Here is a 26,262-nt window from a genome sequence, read left to right as displayed (position 1 = left end):
TGGTGATATGGTTAGGGATAGGGAGGTGTCAGACAATATACCGAGGTGTCATCATTGACCTGAATGTGGAGAGAGAGAAAGTACAAAGGAGTTTGGAGTTTGACTAAAAACACAACAACGCGTCCACGAAAAAGTGTCAGAAGTTCTACTGCTCACAAAATCCCGGTTGTTCAGCAGTTTGCCCGCCCCTGCTCTGCTGCTGTATACAAACAAACGCTCCCTCAGGAACGTAAGCAGAAATTTCCCAAAACAATTGTTTTCTTTGTCTTCTTCAAAAAGGGTTTTCATAAACGCAGAATCGATTCAGGAAATGACTTATACACATATACACATACACATATGAAACCAAAACGACTCTAAACGCCAGGCCTGTATATAGGACCACAATATTGACGTCACAATACAATATTATCACGATAATTTAAGTCACAATAAGATATTGCACAATGCTGAATATTTGCTAAATCATATTTGTGATAGGTCACTAGTTTGTGTGTTTGTGTCGCGTATAAAACCACATCACAGCAGTTTTTCGCAGCCATGCTATGGCGACCCCGCCCACGGTGAGGAGGAGCTATGAAATCATGGAAAACAACATGTCTGATACCAAACCAAGTCGAGTAGAGCCAAGTCGTGCTAGAACTGTATGATGGAAAAGTGCCAATTCCTGTTCTCAGAGACCAAACAGAGGAAGAAAAATAACAAAAAATCACCACAAAGTTATGCACTGCAGCCTTAATCACGTACATTTTTATATAATTTGTGGTTAGATTTAATCAAATGGAGATAAAAAAAAAAAGAAAACACATTATACAGCAAACAAACAAACTGACATCATGACATATCTTTCCTGATGAGCCACAGAAAAACCTACATATACATATGTAGGTTTTTCGGTAGTGATATGTTTTAACCTACAGCACGGTGTACCTAATAAAGTGGCCGGTGCTCCTCTTCATGTCCGGAGAGAAAAACGACTCAAAGAAAATGGACGCGCACCTGTCAATCACAGACCACGCCCATCGATCCGCGACCGGAAATCAATGACGAAGCAGATTTAAAAACTGCAGCTGTAACGATGACGATGATGATGGTGTTAGTGGTGATGAAGGCGCTGTTGTTTCTCCGCGGTGCGTATAGCTGTCGTGCTACATGTATGGCGTGTGAACAGTGCCTGATAACGTGTGTGTGGTACCACGAACTGAGCCGGTGTCCAATGAGGGAAGAGAAAAAGTGTGACACACGTGACGTCACGTTCCTCAGTTTAACCTCAGAAAAGGCAATTTTAGTTTAATAAAAAAAGAAAAGACTAAGTCTTAATCAACACATACATTTGGACAATTATACCAGTTTTATACACAGTAAATGTTTTTATACATATATAATTTATATACATTTAATTCTTTAAGAAACATTAATTCTGTTTAATTGGTATTGATATCTAGTATTCCACTTTCATTTGTAGTTTATAGAATTCCATTTTATGTGAATGTATTTTTTGCAAATTTAAAATTAATAAATAAAATCTAGCAATAGATTTTTTTTATGCTAATCCACAAAAAGTTTAATGTTAAAAATTATATTCTAAAAAAAAACAAAAACAAGACAAGATAGATCTGCATACAAAATATTGCAATAAATCGTGACCCACCCCACACACACAAAACAGGCACATACTGAGCAGATGCTGCACGAGTGATAATAAAACAACAGAAAACAGAGTGGGCACAACCATATTTGTCTTTATTTATTACCAGATTACTGCACGCAGAGTTTCTACATGTATCGAAGAACAAAACACTGAAATAAAGTGAGAACCGCTGTTTAACATGAGACCAAATGATGGGGTTAGAAAAAAAAAAAAAAAGGTTATTCATCACTCACACGCACACACACACACAGTGTGTGTGGAATGATCTGTACAAGAGGAAATAATACAAGTGAAGGGGAAACTACGTTTGTTGAGCCAGAAGCAACAATAAAAGCACCAGTAGCACAGATTTGAAATGTAATAAAAGCCTGGTGTTTTACTGCAAAACGCTCTCATAAATAACTGAAGTGCAAAATAAAATAATTCACATGACGAGGACCCTTCAAATTCCTGAAAATTAAAGATATCAGTGTTTGTCTCTCACACGCACACACACACACACACAGGTCAGCTGCTATAAAAATGTCAATAAATAAGTGTAAATAAATATAAAGGTAAGTAAATCTTTATTCGTTTTATAAATATGAATTGTATCTTACATCGCACCAGTTAAACAGGCAGAAAAAGTGCCGACTCAGCACTCGCGCACGCCGCGTGTTTACGGACCTACTGTCACACCGAGTCTCAGAAGTAAAACCACATTCACGTCTGTCGTTTTCTGTCGTCCGACCACAGAGCGAGTGTAAAATGTGGGCGTAGCTTCCGTAAGTGCACGACATGGAAAAATATCATCAGAATCTTTTTTTTTTTACATCCTTTTTCTATCTCAACTGTCACTTTAGTGCAAAATAAATGAATAAAAATAATAATGACATCATCACTTGATTATAAAAACGTTGATCAGTTTCTGTGACTAATCGTTTTATAGTAAAAAGAATCAAGACAAGAAGCTTTATGGGGCCCCCCAGGTCATTTTGAGTTCGAGACCCCTGCTTATAGATCCTGTAAAAAGTGTTGACATTTACCAGGGTCGTTGAACGCATCTCGTTAGCTCCACACACTGTAACTTTAGAGATCAAAGAATTTGGGGCCAATGAATTCCTGCATCACTGTGGTTTTTTTTTATCGTTATCAAATAATCGCTGTGTCCGATACTAGTCGATCGGATATTGGACAGATAAAATAAATGTTTGATTGGGATAATACACTTGTTTATTATGATTTTGATTATTTTTGCGATCAAATGTGCTTCTCTTCCGTCTTCCCAGCGTAACAATTTACTGAACAGCCACCAGGGGGCGACTCTGCCAATTGTTAAAATGTTCAGTAAACACTGTTTAGAGGAAAACACATGATAAAGTGCGACACATGATTGTGACTGACATTGAGTATCGTCCAATAGGAGCAGGAGACGTCGTCTAGTTTTAAATTAATGAAGAAAAAAAACGGCTTCAAAGACTGCGTACACGTTTTTACATTCGGTCTGTGTTTGGACCTGCAGAGAGACACCACAGCCTCCAGGGCTAACATGCTAATCAAAAACATCTTCAATTTTCCTCCATAAAGCGAGGGAGGGACAGTGGATTATAAAATGTCCTGCCCACGCCACAGTAAAAAAGTACTAATAGATTAAAAGAAAATAAAAAAAATCCCTCTTTATTACTGTATGTTACATATTAGTAAACTTGGGTCTTAGCTTTGTCACGTTTGCTGCTATCGTTTATATTACAAGATCCAGTGTGTAAGAAGTAGTGCCATCTAATGGTGAGACTGTAGACTGCAACAGGCAGCGATTACGCACGGAAACAAATATCCTTACGAGTAGTGTGTTACATTTATGCCAATAAACCCTCCTAAATGTCACACACTGTTCCTTCAAGAAACATTAGTTTTTAAGTTACCATGGTTACAGATCTCAGCTTAATCTTGATCTTGGTGGGTGTAACGCTCCCAACATGACGACAAAAATAAGACCCAAGTTTTCAATACATAGGAGGTATATTATAAAGGGATAGTTGATGTTTTTTGAACGGCGGTCGTATGAGGCGCTGACTTCCTGAGCCGAGAAGAAGTTTTTAGCAGATTTTAGCTTCACGGTTTTTTTTCTCCCATTTTGGCCGTGGAGTGTTGCTATCATGAAAAATATTTATTCAGAACTACAGTGTGACTATCATTACACAGATGTTGAGATTGTGACAACGTGACAATTCAACTTTTATTTAACCATAAACTAAATATTATAATAAATATTTGGATTTGAGGACTCGCCTCCCGCTCCACCAAAGTCCATAGAGAAAATCTGTGTTTTTAGCTCGCAGGCACACAGGAGCCGCTGGTCTACTGCTGCCTTGTTGTGTCACTTAGGTGAATCCAAATAAAGGATTTTAAACCTCTGAGTAAAAAAAATTAAATTTGAACGTACTGATTGGCGGCAACAGTCGATCAACTGCTCCTGTGTGCTGTGATGTAAAACTGCTGATTTTCTCGATGGACTTTGGCGCAGCGGGAGGAGATCATTAAAATTCACACATTTTAAGTTGAGAAACATTCAAAGTAAAGATGAATAGAAGTTCATTTTCACAATCTCGACAGCGCTGTAATGAATATGTGTCTGTTTCTCATACAACCTCATTCAAAAAACCCTGTATCTCGAATCCTTTTCATCTAACTGTATGAGCCATGCACTATTATTCCATGATAGCGGATAAACTTGAAGCCAGCACAGAGGGAACTCTTGGGTTTGGTTCAACAAGGAGAAAGTTGCTCTTTTTTTCCAGCTGCAGTAAATCAAACCACATGTTCTGTCTGGATCAGCTGTTTGATCAGCTGTTCAATCAGCTGTTTGCTCTCTTCACCATGACAGCGATGTGCTGCGTTTCAATCCTCCATTCCACCAGGTGGCACTCTAACCTCGTGTTGGTCACAAATTCAGAACCAAAAATCTCTTGTTCTTCGCTTAAGTCTGCGCCTCAGGGAGGGAGCGGCCCGGCTCTCGCGGCACCGAGGACCCGTCTACCACAAGACCGTTTGTGCCGCGGCACAGCAGAGCTTTGGTTGCCGTGGCAGCGGCTGTCGACGACAGAGCGCCGCCACCGGTGATGGTGCCGTTGAGGTTGCGGTAGGGCCGCTGCCGCGGCAACGAGGCCCTCCGTAGCGGGGTGGGCACGGCGGCTGAACCGCGGAGGCACACCGAGGGGAAACTCAGGCCCACCAGGCAGCAGCCCGGACAGGAAATGACATCATCCTGCTCTGCGGGTCCACCGCTGGGGTCAGAGGACAGGAACTGGGCGCCACTGTAACCGTTACCCCGGCCGCCCACGCCCCGCTGCACCTGCTGTCCAATCACAAGCCCTGAACCGTTGTTGTTGTCCACTCGCAGTAGCGGGGGAAAGAAGGGCGGTCCATTGGAGACAGGAAGTTGCCAACCATTGGTCCGTAAAGAGGAGGAGGTGGACAGAGGTCTTCCAAGTGTGGAGTCCAGGTTTCCCTCTGCTGCCTCTGGAGACTTGGTGCAGTCCATGGGTTCTGCTAGACGTACGTTCTCCTCTTCCTCCTCCAGGCGCTCCAGAGAAACCATGTCCAAATCAACAGGAAGTCCTGAATCCTCCTCCTCCTCCTTTAACAACCTTCTCCTCTCAGTAATGTCCACATTTTCTTCTAGAAACCTTTCATGCTCCTTCTCAAACACCTCCACGTTCCCCACCACTCTGAAGTCCTCGTCCTCCCTCGTCTCTGTGTGTCTTGGCGTCGAGGCCATCGTCCGGCCGAGCTCGGGGGTGCAGGGGAGGGACTGGCACCTCCTGTGCAGAGCTCGAATCCCCTGCGTCCCTCTGAGCAGGTGTGGGGAGGAGCACGGGTCACGTGGGGCAGGGAGCGTAAAGGTCAGGGAGATGACCGACTTGCTGGGTGTGTCCAGGAATTTGCACCGCCCCCCGTTCAGGTCCTGCCTCAGAGAGAAGGGGTTGACCCTCGCGGGCGTCCCCAGCAGGGGAGGGGTCAGCATTGCCGGGGGCAACATGTCCGAGTGGCTCCTTGCCAGGCCAAGTTGTTGCTGACTGGAGTCGCCGAGGCGACAGGGAGAACTGCGGCGTCGGTACGGACTGACGTCTGCTGACACCGGATCTGAGCGAGAGAAAAACAGGAAAATTGAGTGACATGAAACCTCCCTGCGACGTGGACAGCAGGAGGATCAGGAGCACAAAATCTACGGATGGGCCTAAAGAGAGGGAATCTGTCTTTGATAAAACACGAGCAGTGACGCCAACTGAGCGACTTTGTTGCCATGGAGTCGCCGGGTTCTGCTGCACGAGTGAGCTGCATCTGCTTCACCGAGTGCGGTGTGCAGACCAATGTCTAATCTTTGCCGTTCATCACTTGCCTGCTTTTTCCGGGGTTGGATGATTAAAGTGTTAATCCACTAGGGGGCAGACTAGGCCTACTCATCCCTGACTGAAAATGGACTTTCCTTCCTGAGTCTGTTGTACCTTCTGTGAGAAAGAAAAAGGAGAAAATCTCGATGAGAACGACGACGATGACGCTCTCCGTGGTATTTTGTGTAGTAACAAAATGTCTACGTTTAAAAATGGAACTGTACTGAGTGTTCGGCTGATTTACTGTGGAACAAAAAACACACTGAAGCTCAGACGTTTCCGAGTTCTGACTACATTCACTTATTCCATTCATTGTTTTGTTTGTCCGTGTAAACAATGGCAGAAAGGGGTATACTGCCCCCAGCACTTCCTGTGGTGCACTGCAGTTATTGAACGTGGTTTGTCAGATGCGGTGAAACTGACGCGGTTATAGCCCGGCTGTAAAAAGTATTAAAATGAACCTCAACAGCCAACGATTGCTCTGATGATCCTGCACACGGCGGCGTTTATTCAAAAAAAGCCAAACTCATGTCATTCTTGTATTCACCCAATGCAATGGACTTTGACGGCGGCTCTTCTCCCGTCTCCATGCTCTCCAGCGTGAGGACGATGTCAGTGAAGGTGGGACGCCGCACGGCACTCATCTGCAAACGCAACGAGGGAAAAAAGATTGTCATTAGAGCGTCAGACAGCTGTGAAATACATATGCATCTATACATATTTATATATGTATATATACATATTTATATATATATATATATATATATGTGTATATATATATATATATATATATATATATATATATATATATGTATATACCTATATGTAAAATATATGTGAGAGCAAAGAGATGTTTTTCCGTTTTTAAAAAAATATTATTTAAACAAACATTTAAATCTGAACTCACAAAACTACATTTAGGAACCCCAAAAAAATCTCCTGTGACCCATCTGTAGGCCCCAAGCCAGTGTTTGGGAATCACTGATCTAAAGCATGGTGTGTCCAAAAAATAATGTAAACCTCTCTTTTTCATTTTTTTCTGCTCTTCACAACTGTAAAGGTCTTTTTCAGGGTTAAGACCTGGTTTTAGGGTTATGGTTAGGCACGGTTAGGTGTGTGTGTGTGTGTGTGTGTGTGTACTTACGTTACAGCAGGTGAAAGCGAGGCTGAAGAATTCAGGAGGACAATCTCCAACCATGTTCTCGAACGCATCCACATCCAGACCAAAGTCCTACAAACACAGAAATAACAGCATTTAAACACAACAGAGTTTTTCTAATGACGATTGTGCTGATTTTCCAAAACATACAGAATGTTTGCTGATATCCAGTTTGTTTTTTGAGGAGCAGCCACTTTGTTCATCTGAATATTCTTTCATTATTCACCACAAATTGTAAAAATAGTGACACGTCTCTGTCAGTTATGACAATAAACGAACTAGCGCTGCAAAGATTACTGAATGAATCGCCACCCATTTTGATTATTGATTAAAAGTAATTAAAGCAATTAAAGCTGACTTTTCAGCTTCCTAAATGTGGACATTTCCTACTTTTGTTTGCTTCATCCAACAAAACAAATCATGAAAAGTGAATAATTCTCATTTGTGGACGAAACAAGACATTGAAGAACATCATTTATGGAGGTTTGGGAAAAAGCATTTTTAAACTTTTATGGACAAAACAACTCAAAAATCCTTTGCTCATTGTGACAAAATACATATAAACCCGAATCTACAGCCCTAAGATGAACAGATTCTTACCTCAGTCCTGGGTAAGAAGTCAGGATCGGCTTCAATGCGGGCGATGATCTCACAGAGGATGATACCGTACGCAAACACGTCCACCTGAACACACCAGAGAACAAACATCGCCGTTAGCAGAATGTGTTACACAGAGCGTTCTTTTCATCTGCTCTCTTTCTTCTCATCTCATTTACCTTCTCGTCGTACAGCTCTCCCCTCAGAACCTCGGGCGCCATCCAGTACGGAGAACCCACGATGGCCAGAGGCTGCTTCAGCGAACCATCGCTGCGAACAAGCAACAAAAAAAACAAGCTGGGTATCGCTACACAATTCCCAAATTGGTTTGGAAAGATTTCAGTTTACTTGGTTATGAACGAGATTTTCAAAAAAACTAATGCAAAAAATTCAGCTAAGTTTGGATGATCTCTCTAACCTCGTTACAGCCTTTAAAATATTAATACTCAGCCCTGACTTGTTGCATTAATAAAAAAAGTTTATATAATATGAGCACACAAGTGCAATTCTACTGTAGGAGAAGATTTAAAATGTTATTTTATTTATCTATTTACGTGCAATGTAAGGAAAACAGGAGGGAACCTGCAGTGTGAGCCAGTCCTTTGAACGTGTATATGATGGAGACTTGCATTAAAAGATATTAAAGAGTTAATATAAGATGGTCAGAGACCAGTGAGAGCTTTAACAATAACTAAAATCCAGTGTCTATCACGCCTGTTAGATAGCGAGGGCCATTCAACTGTGGAATCTAGGTCACAGTGATGTCGCTGTAATAAATCTCTGGAGTTGAATAAAATGTCTCCAGAATCTAAAACTGACATAAAAGTTGCCTCAATGAGTTTCTTCCTGCAATGAAGTTTTATTTAGTCTTGTTTTATTTACCAGATTAGACACATGATGTTTGTCATGCATCCAAATTCAAAGATATTTGTATTCTGAGACTCTTTCAATAGTTGGAACATTATTAGTGGAGATAATAATAATATTAATAAGTGAGATAATAGAGATAATAAGTGATAAAATAAATTTGGTTTTACCTGCATTAAAATGTGAACCTTAAAAACGTAATATTCCGCCGTGACGCGCATCACACGGTTTGAAGTAATAACCAAAGATGTCCAGAAGAAGATGACGCTCACACTGACCTGTAATCTGGGATTTTCTCTGCCAGGCCGAAGTCTCCGACGACGGCGGTGAACGTGCCGTTATCGCAGCGAACCAGACAGTTCTACAAAAAGGAAACAGGAAAACAAAGAGTTTGACTTTCTACAGAGGAAGAGAACGGCTTAAAAACACGTTTGCAATAATTTACTGTTACTAAAGCAATAAAGTATAGGACTAATATGATTATTCAAGGGCTAATGTGCAAGGATAGTGACATCTAATGGTCAGATTACAAACTGTAAAAGAGGCTTGCTTCTCTACCGTTGAAAAATGGCGAAACAAGATGGCGGACTTCTTTAAAACATGTAACTTGGTAAAGTACATGAAAATGACTCATTATAATTCTATAAAAACAAAAAAAAGGGATTATACACTTATATAAACATACTAATGGGCAGTAGGTTCAATAAATCCTGCTGAAAAATCACACACTGAACTTTAAATGAATTTTCAATTAGGGATGTCCCGATGCGATATTGACATCGGATATCGGTCCGATATCAGCCAAAAAACGAGTATCGGATTATATCGGACTGCCTCTAAAATCTCGAAAACGGAAGTGTATCGTATCAGAAGTGAAAAAGTTCCCTATTTTCAATACCTTGGAGGTGAGGTCTCTGTGGAACACGCCCTTGCTGTGCAGGTACTGCAGCCCTCGGGCGATGTCCAGAGACAGACGGATCCTGACGCCCCACGACAGGTACAGGTCACTGTCCAGCAGCTGCTCCAGGTTTCCTCCATTTATATACTGAGGAGAGAGAAACTGTTACAGTTACTGCACCAAGTCAGCAGCGCAGCAACTGCTCTTCCAACTTTACCTCAGTCAGAGCGTGGAGTTGACCTTCATGTACACAAACCCCAAGAAACCTGAGAAAGAGAAGATATGGTGATGTTATGTTTTAAGTTAAACGCTGAGCTTTTACCAGAAATTCTGTCTCTGATGTGAAAGGTCAAACCGTCGGCTCGATCCAAACTCTGAATTTGTTAGCATTATATGACGGAGGATGTACCGCTCCATTTAAGCTCGTGTCGATAAGCGATACGAATACAAACATACGTGCGCTTTTCACACGGGGAAAAAAGTGCATACAACGTTATCGGCTCCGGTCGATGTGACTGAACCTCCTGAACCATGTCTGGAGTAACGCGCAGTCCAGGCAATCTGCATCATTCGTCACCATGGAGACGACCCGCTCCTCTTATCTGGTTGTTGATGAAGTTAACAATCTCAGCAGGATCACTTAACCGTCGCCTGTGGAGTTGTAACCGGGCCAGTCTTCTGCTGAAATGATGACGACTAATCTGAATTCGGTCTCTAACAGAAAGGCACAGTGCAGTTTCTGCCTGTGTTAGACCTTGACTGGAGTACATCCTGGTGCGTTGATCAATAATGTGATCTGCCATTTTCACCTCCCTGGGACACAGCTGGACCAGACAGTGGCAGCTGTTGTAGGCTGAAGTCAGGACAATCACGTTAACCAGCGCAGTGACACCACGAAAACTAAAGTCTTTCTGTTATGTGGAGATTACGAGATAATAAGTCGTTATCACGAGATAACGATGCAACAGTCTCGGCTTCTGACGTATAGCTCACAATAATAAAAAACACACAATTATGATGCAAAATGCATTGATAAATAACAAAAACAGACAGAAACCAGGACTGCACAGTGTCACGGTAGGCCCTCGCTGACCTGTGAGAATTTTCATGTACTTCCGTTTACGTTAAAGTTAAAACTGGAACAACTATGTGCGACTTAGCCACGATAGAAACATTTTTTAAAATGTAGCACTGAGCGCATTTTTTAATTTTGCCACTTTCTCTCGCCCCAAAAATTCTTCAAGAAACTTTGCAGTAAACCTGACACACTCACCACGAGCCGTTGGTCCTGGCACATTCGTGCTCGGGCCCTGATGTAAGTCATTCTAACATTCTAACACGAGTTTGAGACCTCTGTATCTCTACAGACTTTGACGTACGTGTACCTGAGAATGTTGGGGTGGCAGAGTCTGTTCAGGAGCTGAACCTCTCGTAGCATGTTCGCCTTGTTGCTCGCCAGCTTGTTCATCTTCAGCGCCATCACCTGCCCGGTGATCCGATGCTGCACCTGCACGACAAACACAGTGGGACATGGAGCTAATGTTCTCAGTCCAAACGCAAGCTGGAAACACAGAATCAATGACCTGCACTTCAAAGAAAAGCCTCAGTGAAAACCCTTCAAGTTCCAGCTGGGAAGCACAGCATCTGAAGTAATTAGCGTGTAGTCCACCAGGGGGCACTAACAGTGAGCACAGCCTGGTCTCAGGCAGGTGAAGCAGATCTATGTCCACGTTCGACAGGTCAGTGACAAAGACTTTAGCCGATGTCTCGACCTGCAAGTGTGTGTGTGTGTGTGTGTGTATTAATAGTGGGGCACTAATAGGCTTTCTGGATTTCCCCATCACTCGCTCTGATCCACAACAAATCCACGGAGCCATTTACTGAAGTGGCGGCTGACCGTCTGCACGCACATATACGTACACACGATCATATAATACCACATAATTTAATTAATGTGAGAAATCAAATCAAATCAGACATGAAACACGAAGGTGAACGCAGGACAGAAAATCGCATTTGTGTGCGGAAATAAATCAGATGTGTGTTTGTGTATTTGTTTGGAGTATGAATTTTTGTTCTCAGAAACTTGTGAAGCACTTGTTTTGTATTATTTATCATTAAAACTTTTTAATTTACTAAACAATGGATTGGAAATGATGAGACATTTAGGGCTGCAACGATTAATCGGTTATTTGTTTTGAGGGTTTTTATTAAATTAAAACACATTTTCAGATTTTTGAATTTCTTAAATGTGAATATTTTCTTTTTTTCTTTGCTCCATGTGATAAAGAAATCACTAAAACTGAATGATTTTTGAGCGTGAACAAAACAAAGAGACTTGGGAATGGGGCCGAACAATTAATCGAAATTGTATCGTAGTCGCAATACGGCGTTCAGCAATTTTCAAATCACAGGAGGCGCAATATCTGTTAAAGCCAAAATATGTGTCGAAATATCATTTTAGATGAATTATTGTCCGGATCTGAAGAGAACATATGTGTTTCTCACAGCGCTGCACAAATATCACACAGTAATCACTTTAAATGTTTCTCCAATGACAATGAGAATAATGACGTAAAAATGACAATTCCCTGTTATAACGCGAATCATATCGCAATCTCAATTCCTGTCAAAAATCGTATATTAATGTTTATAGCTATAAGTAAGTAGCTCACTCTTGACGTTCATTTTACCAGCTAACTAGCCAATTAGCTTACCGAGACGACTGTACTTCTTCGTCAGAAATTTAATCAGCAACAACGCGCTTCTTTTTCAGGCGCCCGTGCATCGCTGTCGTCCTACCATGGAAAGCAAGTTCCATTGCACATTCTCCTCTTTTATTTTGGTAAAATGCTCCCAAACTTTCAAGTTTTGGAAAACACTATCATATGAATCTGTCCAACCAAGATAATCTCCCGTTGCATCTGTCATACGTGAACAGCAAAATCTACCAGAAGTTTGAGTTAAAAAAAACATGTTCTTCATCAGACAAGTCCACGTACCTTGAAGACCTCTGAGAAGAAGCCCGAACCAATCTTCTCACAGAAGAAGTCGTCGATACGGGCCAGGCTGGACACGGCGCTCCTCAGGGCTCTGTACGAGGACGGTCGGATGCGGTTGGGCGCGTGGACGCTGTGGAGTGGCGGCTCATCTGGACCGCTGTGAATATCATCTGCATCGCAGAAGCAGCACTCGCTGTGGTAGTCCATGGTGCTGGGTGACCTCCACGCTTCAGTTACTCTGAACCAAAAAAAGCTTCTGTTAGATTATAGGAGTCCTGAGGAATGATGTGACAGTGACGCCCACCATCATTACATCACAATAATTGGATACTGAAGGTTTCCCCCGGAGCGAGGATCTAGTACTATCTTCTGATTTCCAAAAAAAGTCCATCTAATGCCACATTAAGCGAGTCCACCTTAACTCCAACACAAGGTTTGGACAATCCCAAAGCGAGCGTAGATGTTTCAGCATCTCTGTACGTGAGGAGCCTCGGTTACCTCCAACATCTCCTCATGCGGATGGAGCTGTGAAGATGGACGACGCTGCAGCCGCATAAAGATGCCTGCGTGAGAACGTCACAGTATTATTATTATTATGAAGCTATCATAGGAAACAAAATACACAACAGCAACAACAACAACAACAACAACAGCAACAGCAATAACAGCACCGCCTCTGGCCAACACAAGTAACAGATGTAACGATGTTGTGAGTTTCATGATATCGCCAGAACAAATGTTACATTATCGTGACGTGTCAAGACAATACGTCTGATTTCTGCTGCAATGGGGGAGTCTTTTTTGACCAAACCAAGCGTGCACCACGCCACCTAATGGACCATCGTGCAGACCATGACGTTTAACGTCACGTAGACTAGGGCTGTAAAGTCCCGGTCGACTGGTCGATACGTTCTGGTTCGACTCAAATTCTGATAAGTCGACTTTTTGCCGTGTTAATTTCATACAGTCTATGGTTAATTTGATTTTATCTGGAGGAATGTACCAAGAGCTAATGGGGGTGTCTTCAGAGGACACCCCCCTTGTTTTCAGTATTTTGGATTAGCCGAACCCACAGGAGACAGAAAGATTAAAGAACGTCCAGTGGTTTTATTTAATTTTGAGCGTTTCATTTTAGGCTACAGTCAGTCCTCCTCTAACATCCATGTCAAAGACATCAACAGTGTGGCAGCATTTTACAAAAATAGATGGCGTTAAAAAAGTCGAATGCAAAGTTTGCCAGCAACAGTTTGCATATCCCAGCTTGACTACAAACATGGCATATCATATAAAAACGGTAAGCTAACTTGTCTGAATCACGGAAGCCATAAATATCATGTATACTATCACAATATCGCAATGAATGCTGTACTTTTCGCTACCTTACACTACTTCTCTTTACACTAGTTAGGTCGTGCAAGGTGATGAGAATTTTTTTGGTAGCTAACCAAGAAGAGTGGCACACAGTTGTTTACTTATAAACGAGTTGCAGAAAATTGTTTATTTGGTGGTTTAATAAATAATTCCGATGATTTTCTGACAGGACTGAACAAATTTAGAACTGACCACTGTGGCCTTGAAAAGCAATGGATCTAATAAAACTGCAATATTAATCCATGCATACGATCACAATATCGCAATAAATTTTGGACCGGCAATACTCTCACTATATCTTAATAAACATTGTACCATTATGACTATTACAACTTTACAACAAATACTGTACCATCAAAACAATCAAAATATTGCAAAAATATATTATACTGTGAATACACAATATCGTCAATAGTATCGCAATAGATATCGTACTGTGTAGTCTATCACAATAACACAATCAAGACTGAATCCTCAATCATAGCACAATATCTCAACAAACACTCCACTGTTCCTAGTATCACAACATGGCAATAAATATTGTACTGTAGACATTATCACAGTACCGCGATAAATATTGTACCATCAATACTATCGCAATATCTTTATAAACATTGTTCTATTATAACTATCGCAACATCAATACTACCAAAATATAGAGAAAAAAAGATACTGTACTGTGGATACTATCACAACATATATACATATATCGAACGGTCAATAATAGCACAGTATTGCAATAAATATCCTACTGTGGACAAGGATCCACAATATCGCAATAAATATTGTGATACTATTACAAAAAACATAAATATTTGACTGTGGACAACATTATAATAGCACAATAAATTTGTTTACCTTGTACAATATCAAAAAAAGGCATAATTTTCTATTCTAGTCTATTCAGCTGCAGTTAAAACGCTATCACGACATCGTGAAAAGTACCGTATCGTGATATTTTGATATCGTTAAATGCCTGCTGGACACTGACAGTAAAGCCTGTAGCCAAGAGGCCACAGGGGAAACACTGAGCCATAACATGGACCTCAACCGCTCAGCCATCAAATCACTACCACGGGCCTCATTCAACCATGTTTCCCCATCTTTGCGAACAACCGCGCCGTGTAAATATTTAACGCACCGCCGAGTGAACCGGAGATAACCCCGTATTTCTCCGGACCAACGGACTACAACCGCCGGGTGGCTAGTGTGGATAACGGGAGCTGTCAATGACGAGCGGACTGCACGGATGGAGACGACGACTCACCGCTCACTCTCCTCACGTCGGTCCGCAGGGGGAACCGTCGCGGCGCTCCGCCCGCTGCAGGTGACCTGGAGGCGGGTACGGGGCTCAGGTGTCTGCCGCTGATAATCCCGTCTGGGTTCCTGCTTTCACCACGGGAGCCGTTACCTGGGGCCGAGTACCGACTCTGACTGACACAGTAGTGACGACGACGACACTTCCTGTTTGGTCTTTCACAACAAAAGTCGAGTATCGCCTCTCAGACCTGGAGGGTTAGGACTTTCAAAATTAAATGAAAGCACCGACTCTAAATACACATCGCTGCCGACTCGGGACTTCCAAAATAAAAGCGCGAGCAAAGGCAAATAACGTCTCTCTTCTCTCGTCAAACTGTCCAACGGTTTTCTTGACGGGGTTGCTTATATACAAGGCAAGCGTCCTTTGATAACTTCTTTGACATCAAAGTCATCAAAGTGCCGTTTCATGCCTTTGATGTAAAAATGTTGGCAACGATTACATACATAAATCATTTACGTATGTATAACGTTGCCAACATTTTATGATAAATGCAATGTATGGAGTCCCCGCTCATCTTTATTATGCTTTTCAGTTGGTACTTTAAATCAGAGACCTAAGATAAAAATTACTATATAATTTTCTGGTAGACACTATGTTTTTTACTTAATTTTGTCTTTGTATTTATTGATTTGATTTAAATGGAATTTCTATCCAACAGGTTGCTTGACACTAGGCTTCAAACCTCTTCTTTGAATAAATTCCAGCACTAAGAGTGTTATGATGCTGCCCTCCACTGTTCAAAGTTCCCAATCACACTTTGCAGTCCATGGTGACCTGTTCCTGGTTCCTCAATCCTGGATTCTAGTCCAAAATTCCCTCCAGTTTGAAGTGGAACTGTGAGAGGAAACCAGGGATATAGGGTTTTACACAACTGTAACCTGGAAGGAAGCCTGAGCTAGCAATAGGAAATATTCGCAGCCAACATACACTTGTTTTATGTGATTTCTAAGCATAATAGGACACAGTCACAGATGTGTTTGTGTCATTTATAATAAAAGTGATAGTTAAATTTGTGTCAAAAACAGAAAGACTGCAAAAAGAAGGTGCCAGATGTTATACTGTTGTTTTGGAATTATTGTAACTTCCTGTACGCCTCCACCAACTCGAGTTTGACACTCGATCTGTTCACACTCAGCTTCTCTGAGGTTCAACCAATCCAGGATCAGATGATGAACCGGAAGTGGTGGCAGCGCACATTTTTTGATCTCAACACAAATAAGGACAAATAATCAGTAATATTTCCACTAAATAATAATAATAATAATAATTTTTAAAATTAGATTTATTCCTGTGATAGTAATAACTGAGAAGTGTGATCAGATAATTTTGTTATAAATAAATAATAAAGATTTAAGGAGGATGTTACTGTGACGGTCCACCATCACGCCCCCCCCCCCGTGATACGCTTTTCCTGTGCACGTTGGAAGAAGTGATGATGGAGCTGAGCCGCAGATGGACAAATAAATAAATAATGTTGATGTTTCTCCTTTAAATATCTGCAGATTAGTCTTAAAGATTTGAAGATAGTGTAAGGATGTGGTATCTGTGGAAACTGCTACAATGACTCAATATTAACATTAAACTATTTTATTTATTGATCAATTTAAATAATAATAAAAATAAGATAAAGTGAGGTCAGTGTTTATGGTGAGGATGACGTCAGGGCTCGGTTTCATTTGGAGGTGCAACACCACCCCCCACGCCCACTGACATACTCTATGTTGATTTTATTAGTTGTTGGTTGTTTTATTTATTGTATGGCTCTTTATTTTTGTGCAGAAAAGTAGAGACACAGCATCCAATTTTATATAAAGTCACAGGTCACTGATTGTGTTCTCATGCACTCACTGGTCCAAACTAGGCTTAAGTTACTTGGATAAATATATTTTAAGATATATTGCAATTTGAATTACATTAAGGTTCATCTGTTTAATATTTACAATTTAATAGGTTTACAGATGGAGCCTTATTACACACCATCAAAATATTAACTATTTACTCGAAAATGAAAACTAAAAGATGTTATTTCTAACAATAATGTACAGCAGTTTTCTTGACTGGCTTAAAATAAAGAATATTCAATATTGCCTTATCATGTTATTTCAAACTGTTTTGATTTTTTTTTTTACTAGGAAATGTTGAATTGTTCAGCCCAAGTGCAATCTTGCATTATTAATCTTAGACAATGACCTCATAATCCAGAAATCTAAACACTATTGTGATGACTCACAGTATAACACACACACACACACACACACACACACACACGTTTGCACTTCACTAATAGTGAGGACCCTCATAGACATAATGCATTCCCTAACCCCTCACCCTAACCTAACCCGCACAATTAAGTGTCGATCCCTAACCTAAACCCAATTCTAAACCTAACCCTAAAACCAGGTCTTAACCCCCAAAAGCCCCTTGAAGATGCGAGGACGAGCCAAAATGTCCTCACTCCGTATGTTTACACGATTTTTGGTCCTCACAAAACCACAAACACACATGCGCTCACATATGGCCAGACTGAAACCGTCTATAAAGTATGAGGAATGTCATCAGACATTAAAATGCTACACACTGGACCTTTAACTTTGAACCCAGCTGCCACTAAACATGACGTATTTGTCCGATACTACTGTTAATATTAAAGAACTCCCTTTAATACGCAAAGGAACTTCAGGTAACCCGAGTAACGAGCGTTATAAGCCACACAGGATTCGTCCTCGTTGACCTTTCCTTCCCTTTTCACTGATTCTTTCCTCACATTTTTTGTGTGTCTGCAGCACAAAAGCTGTGAAGATTAACCTCCGCCGGAAGTTTTGTCTCTCCGAATTTTAAAATAAAAGCAAACTTATGTTCATTTTAGGTGACACGACAAGTTAAGACTAAATGTCTCGATGTGTTTAATTCACCACTTGATTTACACTCATTTTAAATACATACCTGACACGATGTGTTGCAAATACGGCGTCTGCTATGGCGCTACTAAGACTTTTATTTTTTTAGTCAAACAGGAAGTGGAATATCTGTGTGCTCGTTTGAGGAGCGAGCTGTATTGAGCGTTTAGCTAGCTACGTTAAGCTAACCGCAGCATCGTCGCCGTTCCCCCCGCGATTCTCGGGGTTCACCTTGCGCTTTAATAAACGAACAAATGGCTCTGCTAACGCCGCTGTTCGCCTTCTTGTATCACCTGCCGCAGGTGTACAAATGGCTGCTAAAGCCGTATTATCTCGTGTCCCTCTTCATGTCCATAGCCTTTCTAGCTGTCAGAAAGACGCCGGGCGTCTGCGACCATTTAGACACACAGCGAGAGGACGGCAACCCCTGCGACTTCGACTGGGTCAGTGATTAAAACTGCTTTTATTTGTTTATTTATTTATTTTACTTTTAATTACAGATTACAGAGAAAGTCAGGCTTTAGGCTAGAGGTCGACCGATGTGGGGGTTTCCTCAATGGCCGATGCTGATTTTCAGAACTCGGGCAACCGATGGCCGATAATTGATGCCAATTTAGGATTTTTTTTTTCTCCTCTTAATGATAAACACAATTCTCAACTTCAGTAATCAGATATCAACATTTTAACTAGCTAAAATACTTTTTACCATCTAAAAAGGAAACAAGTCGCATGAGGAAAGTTCTGTTTTTGTGTCGGTAAGGGCCAAAAAACAGTGAGTGAGTTCTTCCGCCCTCTTTTTACAAGATAATTTCAACTTTGGAAGAAGTCCTGAGAGCTACCGCAATAACGCAAAGCTCCATTTCTCTGCTTTCCAGTAACTTTTGTATTTTTTTCAGTAGAATCTTCCAGAAAGGAGTTAGTCTAGGAGTTATGGTAGTGAGATTTACACATGCCAAATCCTGTCAGTGACAACAGGATAGTAAAGGTGGACAAAGCCTGTACTTTGTGTTCATTTTGTCCATTATTGTGCACCCAGCAGGGGAGTTTATGACGATGTAGGAAATGGAGCAATACCACAGAGAAATTGTGGGGTGCAGTATAGAATCAATCCTGCACTCAGGGAAAAAGACAAAGAGGCAACTTCTGGCTGCCAGGGCTCAAGACACGGCGGACATACAGAGATATAGAAAATGTGTCCCGTCATTGATCTCTCTCATTGGCAACAGCGACGAGTAATATTCCCCATTAATGCGACAACTTAAATTCAGTGGTCTTACGTTCCACCGCCACAAAAGCCGCTCGTCTTCAGTCTATTTCAGATCAAGCACAAAAAAGGCCTGTTGATCCCTGCAACTTGGTACTTGGCACTGCCCTCTAGAGGAAGTAAACATCCGTACCAACGCAGAAGACGGACAAACATGGTGTATAAACAGGGCTAAAGAATACATTTGCAGCTTTAGTTCCTCGTCAGACTGTTTTTTAGCTGTAAACTAAAGTTAGCCCAGCGCTCACTCCCCGCGTCAAGTCTACAGAGAAAATAAAACGATACCAGTATGAATTTGATGAGTTAATAATAACGAGACATGTTACATTTGTGTTCCCAGAGAGAAGTGGAGATTCTCATGTTTCTTAGTGCCATCGTCATGATGAAGAACAGACGAGCCAGTGAGTCGATGGTTTCTGTTTTGTTTGCAAAATAAATGATTTCTGTGGTGGGGGGTGGGGTTGTGGGGGAGAGGTGGACCACACAACTACTAAGGGTCTCTGTGTTTGTTTCAGTAACGGTGGAGCAGCATTTGGGGAACATCATCCTGTTCAGCAAAGTGGCCAACGTCATCCTGTTCTTCAGACTGGACATCAGGATGGGTCTGCTCTACCTCACGCTCTGCATCGGTCAGTCCAACCGAGCGTCACACACTGGACCAATATCGCTTTTATTGGCAGAAATGTAATATAATCGCTTTGAAATAGAAAACACGTGGTGCGTTCCACCGGTTGTTGGATTCTCAGAAATAATGACTTCTGGGGGGGGCTTTCTTTATGAAGGCGGCCATCTTGAGCCGACGTATTTATACAGCAGCCCAAAAGGTTTGACCGATTAAACGGACAATGAAGGAGTTGGGCTCAGGGAGAAACGTGGATATATATTGGTATCTCTATCGGCCCAAGAACTACTGATATATACCAGTGAAGTGGAAAAAAAATCCAATTTCAAGTCTAATATCGTTCATCCCCTACATTTGAAGAACGGAGAATTTGTGGAATGATAATTGTAGCTCCAGTTCTGCGAGTCTAACGATTGTGTTCTGATGTGTTTCAGTGTTTCTGATGACGTGTAAACCTCCTCTGTACATGGGACCAGAGTACATCAAATACTTCAGCGACAAAACCATTGATGTGAGTATCGGCGGTATAAATACTGGCGATTGTGTGATCACTGAGTAAGCACGTAGATCTGACTCTGTGTGTGTGTGTGTGTAGGACGAGTTGGACAAAGACAGTCGCGTGACTTGGATCGTGGAGTTTTTTGCCAGCTGGTCTCCAGAATGTCAGTCCTTCGCCTCGGTCTATGCCGATCTCTCGCTCAAGTAAGACTCCCTCCATCTGTCTGCACCGAGTGAAATCCTGAATGAGAGTAACTGTAGTCGTTTGTGTTTTCTCAGGTATAACTGTGCCGGTCTCAAATTTGGCAAAGTGGACATTGGACGTTATGGAGACGTTACCAAGAAGTAAGACATTTGATCGTCTACTCTTAAATTGACAATTTTCTCTATGGGGTTTGGTACACAGAGAGTGGTTTGCAAAGGTGACACAAACGTTAGTTTCCAGTCCAGAAAAGGCAGTTTGACAGCGAGATAAAGAGGATTTTGAAGAAGATTTTATGTGTTCGTGCCTCACATGACCACGCTTCCGAAACTCAAACCCTGAACTATCCCTTTAATAGGTTTGTCTCTGTCAGAGATTTTATAAGCGTTGTTTTTTTTTTTACTGCTGATTTAAAACCTTAAACCTTTGAATGTTGTCCAGGTACAAGGTCTCTGCGTCTCCACTGTCCAAGCAGCTTCCATCGCTGGTGATGTTCCAGGGAGGGAAGGAGGTGATGCGACGCCCCCAGGTGGACAAGAAGGGGAGAGCAGTGTCCTGGAGTTTCTCTGAGGTCAGCTGACACAGCACATACACATATGCAGCCAGGTATCTGGAGAAAACGAGATCTTTTAGTATGTTTATTTGCTGATTTAGGACAACGAAAGAACTCAAATTGGGGGAAACTCTGGTGTTGTGTTTGTGCATCTGAAAAAGGGCTGAACAATTAGTGGAAATGTTATCAAAATCGAAACGCGGCCTACTTTTCTTAAAGCCAAACGGTTTCACATCCCAATTTTAGATGAAATATTTCACTGACTTACACACCTCCTATTCTACACACTGAATAACCTTTTTTTTTTTACCCAAAGTTGTTCTTTCACAAGCTTTTTTTGACATCTTTGCAATATTAAAATTGACGATAATGTTGCATCCCGACGGGTTATCGTACCATATTTTTATGTTACATTTTTAAATGACATTTGCATTTTCCAAACTCAAAAGCTCTAAACTGGCCGCTGCCATAGAGCCACACTAACTCCTGATTCTGGCAAATTTCTGGCTTTTTTACACTCTTATCCAAATTCCTTTTTGGAATTGGACCTTTCTAAAAGGTCAACTTCTGTTCCTATGACGTCAACGGTACACAATGTCGAACAAAATGGTTATTTTCGTCACCTTAAGTACAAAAAAGACACCCATCGAAACCCATTATAAACTGTAATGTTAAAAAAATGACTGCATTTTCCAAACTTACTCAAGTAACGCTTGTGTGTTCCTTCTCCGCACCAGGAGAACATCATCCGAGAGTTCAACCTGAACGAGCTCTACCAGAAGTCCAAGAAGCTCAGCAAGAACAAGGAGGACAAAGTGAACCAGTCCAGGTTCCCACCGGTTCCTGAGGAGCAGGAGCCGGATCAGCAAGACGGCGATGACCACATGGAAGAGACGGAATCCAAGAAGGACAAATGAGATGGTTTGATTAGCTCCTCCTCCACATCTGCGTTTAGCTTGTTGAGAATTAAACATTTCCAGCCTGTGATTCATCACATGTACGTTTTTTTTACTTTTAAACATGTCAGCAGAATCAAGCACTGAAGTGGAGACGGAGACAGAGTGAAGCAGCTGTTTTTTGTTTTTTTTTGTTGTGACTAATTTAATTCCGAGTAGATGACACTTTAGTTTGTTGTTTTTGTGTTTAGTCATTATTTTAACTTTAACTTAATTCCCATTAACAGTGTCACAACCAGTCTTGTATAAAGTACCTTAAATGGATACTTGAGTAAAAGTACAAGTATGTGACCAGAAAATGACTTTGGTTGAAGTCACTTGTTTTTATAATAGTACTTAAGTAAAAGTCTATTTACATTTACTGTACTTAAGTATCAAAAGTCATTAACACATTTTTGTGCCTGACTGTGTAACAAATACAAAAACTCCATAACATTACTCAGCAAAAATGAATTTTTTATTTTTACTTACGTTTTGGACTTCGTCTCTTACATTTTTATCTGCACAATATCTGATCCAGTGATTCTGACCTGTATCGGACTGATACCGACTATTGCATCAATATCCTGACACCAAGTATCCAGAGTATCGTATCGGACTGTTCCTATAACGTCAACGGTACACGGCGTAGAACAAAATAGTTACTTTTGTCACCTTAAGGACAAAAAAGGTACCAACAGAAACCCAGTACAGTATAAACCTACATCTCCCTGTCGTCATGGATTCCATATAATATTTGACCTCAAATGAATGTTTTTACCAACATTCCGCCTACATTTATAAACAAAGATTACAGGTTCCAATCCAACACAGAACATTTTTTACTGAATATTTCTGTTATCATTTATTTAAAGCGTCCATTTCTGTTATTAATATTTATATTTCATTTGTAGCTGTGAATATGAGAATGTGAACGAGGCCAACAGGTTTCTTTTGACTTCAAGTCTGAATATGAATATATATAAGAATTATCACCTCTAATGTGGGGTTTTATTAACTGTAATCTGGATTAACACGACTGCTGCTGCTGATGGAAATGTCACTCATCCTGCTGAAGAATTGGTTAAATAGATTTGCTTCTTCAGATCAGATAACACAATCATGCACTGAAAGCTTGTTTTTTTTTTATCCAAACAAACCACATTCCAGGATTATGTTTGCTTTTATAAAATTTGCCTTCACTATGATTTTATCTTTAATTTTCTTTAATCAGTAAATGTTTCAGTTTTTTTAACTTGTGTCACCGTTTCAATTAGATTATTGATCCCACTGTCGTTTTAATCTTTGATTTATTATTTGTGATGTTTGTCCCTTCTTTGTTTTTAAATCATGTCGCGTTTTCGAGGCTCGCGTGTACATTTGCTCCAAGGAAAAAACCTTGTCAGAAAAAGTCTGTTCTATTATTCATGCAATAAAAATGTGCACATGAACGGGTTTCCACGACGCGTTTCTTTCTCATTGCACACAAATAATGTCAGAACTTTTCGGAAAACTAAACTAAGGAATTGATGATGTGACCTTTTTGTTACGTGGCTTAAATCTGTTTTCCCTCCCCAACGCCAGCCAAAGTAAAAAACTGAAATACATAAACGTGATTTAAATGGTAGAAACCAGGCTCGCAGACATTCCACTCCCCTTTTATTCTAATGAGCGTGTAATGAGGAAACACATGGATGATGTGAATCAAAGACGGCGTCTCAACAAACAACTTAAACCAAATCACGTGGGCTGCTTTATTCTTGTTTTGTTTGTTTTTTTTCCAACCACCATTCTGACACTAACACAAGCTCTCCTTTATCACTGAGTCAATAGTAAAAACCTCTTCACTTATCAATAGCTATATTTTTTCCATATAAATCCATATAAAACAACTTCAAATTAAATACATGAGGAAAAAAAAAAAGACTTGGAACACTTAATTTCTTTGTTTTTCTGTGAGTTTGTCTTTTTTCTCTTTACATGATTTGTTTCTTCACTTCCTGTTTGTTCATGCTGCAGTCCACTTTTTTTCTTTTTCTTATTTTTTTAAAGAAATCCACATTTAAAAAAGAAAAAAAAAAACCACATCATCGTCCTGTACAAACATGGAATCATATTCACATCTAGGATTAAATCAACAAAAATCAATCAAAGAGTTTGTTTTTTTCCCCTCCTGTCAAACGTTAGCAGCAACACTGAAGAGGCGTGTCCATGAGTGTGTGGTTCCGCCCATCAAATTCCACACCAACGCTTCTCATTTTGTTGGACGTTGGCGAGATTCATAGAGTTTAACGTTGAAGATCCAACGTCGTTTAACAACGCTGAAATGCTTGTACGTGGGCAGCCGTTAAAGGGACAGTTCAGGTTGTATAAGACGGATTCAAAAACACTGGGTCGGGACCCACAGATGGGTCGCGGGAGGTTATTTTTGGGTCCCTAAACAAACTTTTACCACTGATTTATGTGCTGTTTGTTTTGAATAACACTCATTAAAGTTCATGTGCCAATTCGACATAGATACGGCTGTGAATTAGTCGCTACACAATGCGTAAATGTTCTTTAAAAAGTGTACGAAGTTTGGGGAATAACAAAAAAAAAAGGATATTTCAGCCAGTTAAGATATCTTAAATAACTAAGCGTGTTCAGTCGTGCCGTGTCTACTGCGAGAAACATACCACTAATTTGTTCAGTTTGAATGATGCAATTTTTTGGGGAAAAAAACATTACTGTATTTCCACCAAAAGATTTCTATTTGACGTTAACGCAGTTTGGTCACAATATATTTTAATCACCTGCTAAGATTCTGTTTCACTGCTTTTCAACTGTAACCTGAAATGTGTAGCTCACTCGTTCTCCCACACCAAAGTCCATGGAAAAAAACTGCAATTTTACGTCACGACACAGAGGCGTTTCAGACCAACTTCGGCCTCTACTTGTACGTTTAATTGTGTTATTTCATGACTTCAGAGTTTGAAATTGTCCGTTCTGGTTGAAGAAAGTCACATAAACTTACCAGAGGAGGGAGCCGTGGATCGGCAGCTCCCGTTTCCCTGCAAGCTAAAAATGACCATTTTCTCTATGGACTTTGGTGCAGGAGAGCGAGTGGTTTACAAACGTCAGTTTCCATACGCGTCACAGTGAGATAAAGCAGCAAACATGTTGTTGAGGTGTCGTAGATTTAAGCAGGTGTGGATTAGCTTGTTTTTCCTCAGCGAAAGTCTTAAGCCGACTACACAAACCACACATCATAAAAACCAGAACGATCCCTTTAAACGACTCTGCCTTGTATTTGATCGGACTCCTGTAGCGTGAAATGTTTAAAACCTCCACACTGAAATGAAATGCGATGAACCTCCGTTACAGGTGCAGGTGTAAAAACCCTGATCCAGATCCAGACTACTGGCCCCGGTGGAGATCTCGCTCCAGACCCTGGCAGTGGTAACGCCTTGTGTTGCTTTAATGAAACAACAGAAAAAAAACAAAAAAACACCCAGACCCGACCGTCCATGCTAATGCCTCATGCTACCTGCTGAGCTACGATGAGGATAAAAAAAGAAAACGAGCCAGGTCAAAGTTTGTGTTTCCGCCAGTGAGTTCCCAATAAAACGTGTCCAGTGTTGGCGAGTGAGTTCTGGTTCTGGTTTTCGGCGAGTTCAGGTCGCATTGTGGTTTCTCCAGGCAGGATTACTGAGGCGTGATAATCCAGTTCAGTTTAGCCTCGCAGTCAATCTGAGGAGTTACGGGGGCCGTTCACATGAGGCTTTTTTCGTTTTGTTCTTTTAAATTAAACGGAGACACCGTTGAATCTTTCTCAGACGCGATTTGTGCGTCTGTGTGAAGTTGTTGCACGTCCGGTGTAAACACAACATTACACATCCATCGCCAAAGAGAAGCCGTCTTTCGATACTTCTGTTGTTTTTAAGTGACTAATGGTCCTTTTCCACTATGGTCCCGCCTCGCCTCGCCTCGCCTCGCCTCGGCACAGTTTAGGGTTGTATTTCCATTACAAGTTTTTTACATTGTTTTACAAGCGACACAGTACTTCCTCCATGACC

At 41.1% G+C, this 26,262-nt stretch overlaps 2 protein-coding genes across 5 annotated transcripts; one reads left to right on the top strand and one right to left on the bottom strand.

Moving 5' to 3' along the window:
* Positions 1-1,722: 1,722 nt before the first annotated feature.
* LOC122770878 (dual specificity testis-specific protein kinase 2-like) lies at positions 1,723-15,376 on the bottom strand. Of its 4 annotated transcripts, none has more exons than XM_044028069.1 (11): positions 15,183-15,376; positions 12,545-13,107; positions 10,928-11,049; positions 9,760-9,808; positions 9,543-9,689; positions 8,923-9,005; positions 7,957-8,047; positions 7,781-7,864; positions 7,166-7,252; positions 6,569-6,665; positions 1,723-5,773 (listed from the first exon to the last, which is right to left on the bottom strand). In XM_044028069.1, exons 2-11 carry the CDS (start codon positions 12,749-12,751, stop codon positions 4,608-4,610), a joined length of 2,133 nt encoding a protein of 710 aa, XP_043884004.1. In that variant the 5' UTR covers positions 12,752-13,107; positions 15,183-15,376; the 3' UTR covers positions 1,723-4,607. The 4 variants fall into 4 exon arrangements, with proteins under 4 accessions (XP_043884004.1, XP_043884007.1, XP_043884006.1 ...); XM_044028072.1 differs by having other exon boundaries at positions 12,545-12,782; XM_044028071.1 differs by lacking the exon at positions 15,183-15,376 and adding an exon at positions 15,057-15,176.
* A 2,902-nt stretch (positions 15,377-18,278) lies between these two features.
* Positions 18,279-23,658, top strand: tmx2b (thioredoxin-related transmembrane protein 2b). The gene is made up of 8 exons (XM_044028097.1): positions 18,279-18,576; positions 19,738-19,798; positions 19,913-20,026; positions 20,454-20,530; positions 20,615-20,721; positions 20,797-20,862; positions 21,161-21,290; positions 22,010-23,658. The coding sequence occupies exons 1-8, from the start codon at positions 18,388-18,390 to the stop codon at positions 22,187-22,189; spliced, it is 924 nt and encodes a 307-aa protein (XP_043884032.1). The 5' UTR covers positions 18,279-18,387; the 3' UTR covers positions 22,190-23,658.
* Positions 23,659-26,262: the final 2,604 nt, after the last annotated feature.

Source organism: Solea senegalensis, linkage group LG6 (genome assembly GCF_019176455.1).
Source record: "Solea senegalensis isolate Sse05_10M linkage group LG6, IFAPA_SoseM_1, whole genome shotgun sequence".
Taxonomy (NCBI): domain Eukaryota; kingdom Metazoa; phylum Chordata; class Actinopteri; order Pleuronectiformes; family Soleidae; genus Solea; species Solea senegalensis.
The sequence above is the reverse complement of the archived record's forward strand: the minus strand, read 5'-3'. Positions and strand labels throughout refer to the sequence as shown.